Source organism: Acyrthosiphon pisum, chromosome A1 (assembly GCF_005508785.2).
Source record: "Acyrthosiphon pisum isolate AL4f chromosome A1, pea_aphid_22Mar2018_4r6ur, whole genome shotgun sequence".
Classification (NCBI taxonomy): Eukaryota; Metazoa; Arthropoda; class Insecta; order Hemiptera; family Aphididae; genus Acyrthosiphon; species Acyrthosiphon pisum.
In genome coordinates, this window is record NC_042494.1 from 67,155,355 (window position 1) to 67,158,677 (window position 3,323).

The 3,323-nt window shown below is 29.3% G+C and overlaps 1 protein-coding gene across 1 annotated transcript; it reads right to left on the reverse strand.

Annotated features, from left to right (window-relative positions):
• Window positions 1-1,243: 1,243 nt before the first annotated feature.
• LOC100575854 lies at window positions 1,244-3,010 on the reverse strand. The gene is made up of 4 exons (XM_003244206.4): window positions 2,862-3,010; window positions 2,138-2,345; window positions 1,841-2,032; window positions 1,244-1,751 (listed from the first exon to the last, which is right to left on the reverse strand). Exons 2-4 carry the CDS (start codon window positions 2,335-2,337, stop codon window positions 1,493-1,495), a joined length of 651 nt encoding a protein of 216 aa, XP_003244254.1. The 5' UTR covers window positions 2,338-2,345; window positions 2,862-3,010; the 3' UTR covers window positions 1,244-1,492.
• Window positions 3,011-3,323: the final 313 nt, after the last annotated feature.

Here is a 3,323-nt window from a genome sequence, read left to right on the forward strand (position 1 = left end):
TAAATTGTCAGTTGACTATCAAATTTATAATTTAATACTCAAGTAGAAATATGAGCAAGATTCTAAGAATCTACTCTCATCAACCGATGACTGCCCAATGAAATAATATTTTTTTTTACCCCATACAATAAATCTTATTTATATAATATTCTAAATCTTCATTAAAGTGGATGTCAGCGCACTTTATGTTTTTCTCTGATCCACGCCATAGACGTGCGCAGACCTCTGAGTCAGGTATATCACCCACCCCCTAGTCATATGGTCACACAAGAAAAAAATTATAGACATTTTCACATAAACTTTTATGTGTCCCTTTTGTTGGTTACTAGAAAATGTAAACAATCAGATTTCATTATTTCCCACATAGGTACAAAATTCATCAATATTGATTTAAATTTTAAACAAATATAATCTAATAAAACAATTTATTCAAAAACGTTTAAAATATAATATATAATATATAAAAATTGTCAATTTACATTAATAGGTATTTATTTATTATTATAAATTATTCATGGTAAATCAAGTTTAGGGCTAATAGTTTATGAGATATAAATATTAAAATTTAGATGAGCGAAGTAGTGGACATACATTTCACGGGGCAAGCCTGTACCACTCAACTCCGCTCATCTAAACTTTAAATACTTATAATGCATAGACTACTCGTACTAAATTCGATTTTTATGTATCGAAATACTTAGAAAAATATTCTGCTTTGGAATGTGAAATCAAAACTGTTGTCAAAAAATGTTGTAAGCGACTCGAAACTAGGTACATGTGCAAAAAAATATTTTCAAAAACAGTTACACTTTTTGAAATAATGAGTGTTCAATTTTAAATAAATCACCCTGTATAGTCTCTCGGGTAAACACAAATGTTTAAAATCTAAAAGGGCTATACCTACTTTTAATCATGTCTTAGTAAGGTACCCACGTATAAAAAATCTCAGGTAGTTCAGCCTACCCATGCGCACGCCTATGATCCACGCATAACATGCCAATGTGCATTCAGCAGAACCATCTTTAATATTAGAGTAAGTTGACCTACTATTAATCTTAAAGTTAAGAATATAAGTTAAGAATATCTGTGTATTATGTCGGATTTTCACAATATAAACATTTTTCTGCAATGCATGATCATTTTTAAAATTTAGTATGTTTTATACTTTTAACTTGCATAAAAATCTAAATATAGTAAAAAAGTAGATATTATGTTCTTAACTTTAAACTTGATAATAGATTAATTCACACTAATGTAAAGGCTAACATCACAAGACTGGTACACGTATGTAACGCTAGGGTCGGAGATAAATTATAGGCTCTAGATATCATCTAACCCATTACAGTAGTTATTTTAGATCTTGTAGTAAACGCCTTATTCTAACCACCTATATTTTAATCACAATAAACGAAAGTATTAAATATAAAAGTATAATTGACATTTCTTAATGGTTAGTGTTACTCATAAATTAAAAATAAATTCAATCCAATGTTCAAGGATCTTTCAGTATGTTGGTGAAATCTTTTCTTATTAAGTCTATTTGTTGTAAAATGTTATCGTATTTAGTTTCACATTCTTCTATTAACATTGTTATCCTCTCCGATACTTGATCAAACCGCTGTTTATTGAACTTTCCTTGATTGAACAAAACTTCATTAGTTTCTTCCAAATCAGAAATTTGTACATCAAGATTACGTATAGTCTCTTCTAATTCTATGATTTCCATGGATTCATTATTAATGTAATATTTTCTAAAAATTTACAATAATTTTTCATATAATATTATATCAATGTGATCATACTTAATAATAAATAACTAATAAGACACAAAATAATATACTTTGCTTCTTCTTCATTTAATGCATTTTTTTTGGTAAATAGTTCAGACAGATTTTCTTCCTCAATAATTTGTTCAAAATGCTTGCTCATCAGATTCCTGATCTGCGTTTTTAATGTAGACAGCAAATTTGTTACATTCCTTTTACTTTTTAAAAATGATATATCGCCCATTATGTTTTTAAACTCTTCTGGACTAAAAAAAAACAAAAATGTTTAATAGTTAGATATATAAATACTACTAACTCCAGTAGTAGAGTGAGACGTGAATAATATATTTTAGAAATTGTTTATAATTTACCCAATGCAATCGCTAATTTCTTCAAATGTCTTATTGATAGCTTCAAGAAATTTTGTATACCTAGGTGGATCCTTGGATACTATTTCCTTAAACGCTACACTTATATTCATGTGATCAGACAATGGGTGAATGTTGGAAGCTTGAACTTCATTTTGAGGTTCGTTAGTGACCATTGGTTGGTGTGCAGCCTTATTATCCATTCTGATACCTGGTGACAAACAATTATAATACATTAATTACAATAGTAACAGTTTTGTATGCATAAAAAGTGTATATCGATAAAAATAATTGTGTTGCATGCACAAGCTTAGAAGAATAAACAAAATATCATATGGAATTCTGGACACAGGTAGGTGAAGTTAATTTACGTCGAAAGTATTCATTAAAATATTTAAGCACACACATGCAAACTCAAAAAGTAATAATTGGTCAACCTAAATGGTTAGGCTTAGGACTTTGGCTTGGGATTCAACTAATGGTTCATGGTTGGAAATCAATTAACTTTTTTAATATTCGTATCGGACTGCAATTTGATAATTGTTTGGATTGTTTGAAGTTTCAAACAAAATCGAAAATCATGAGTATAAGGGGAAAAAACAAAGTTCGAAAGAAATGAGAATCAAATCTGTAAGAAATATTAATAGATTTGGAACCCACTTTAATACTTCAATAGTACGACTCACGACAGTTACCAGAACTCGAGACAATAGACGTTACTACTTACTTCAGAAGTTTGGTTATTCAACAACTACAACTACAACTTTCGGTCGTAACTCGTAACTTCGTGACTTTGAACTTGGTAATAAAAAAATAGGTACTAACAACTAACAAGTGTCAAGTAACAAAAAAAACAAAAAGGAAAACCGAAAAATCTAAGATAACTGATAATTGATAAACGTTCGAAATTCAAATCGTTATCACATACAGACATGAAAAGTTTTGATCTCGTTCACGATTAAAGATAGTACTATCTATAGCCGTTTGGTAGGTATCGTGGTCAAAATTAAACAGAATGTTAAAAAATAAAAATTAATTTTATTAGGAGTCAAAAAATATTGATACAGTTATAATGAATAATACAATCGAAATAATTAAATGGTACGCGGTTGTGCTCGGACGCGAGTATAATTAAATACGTGGATAATGTGATATTCGATCGTTACGACAAAAGCGGACGGACGGAGCG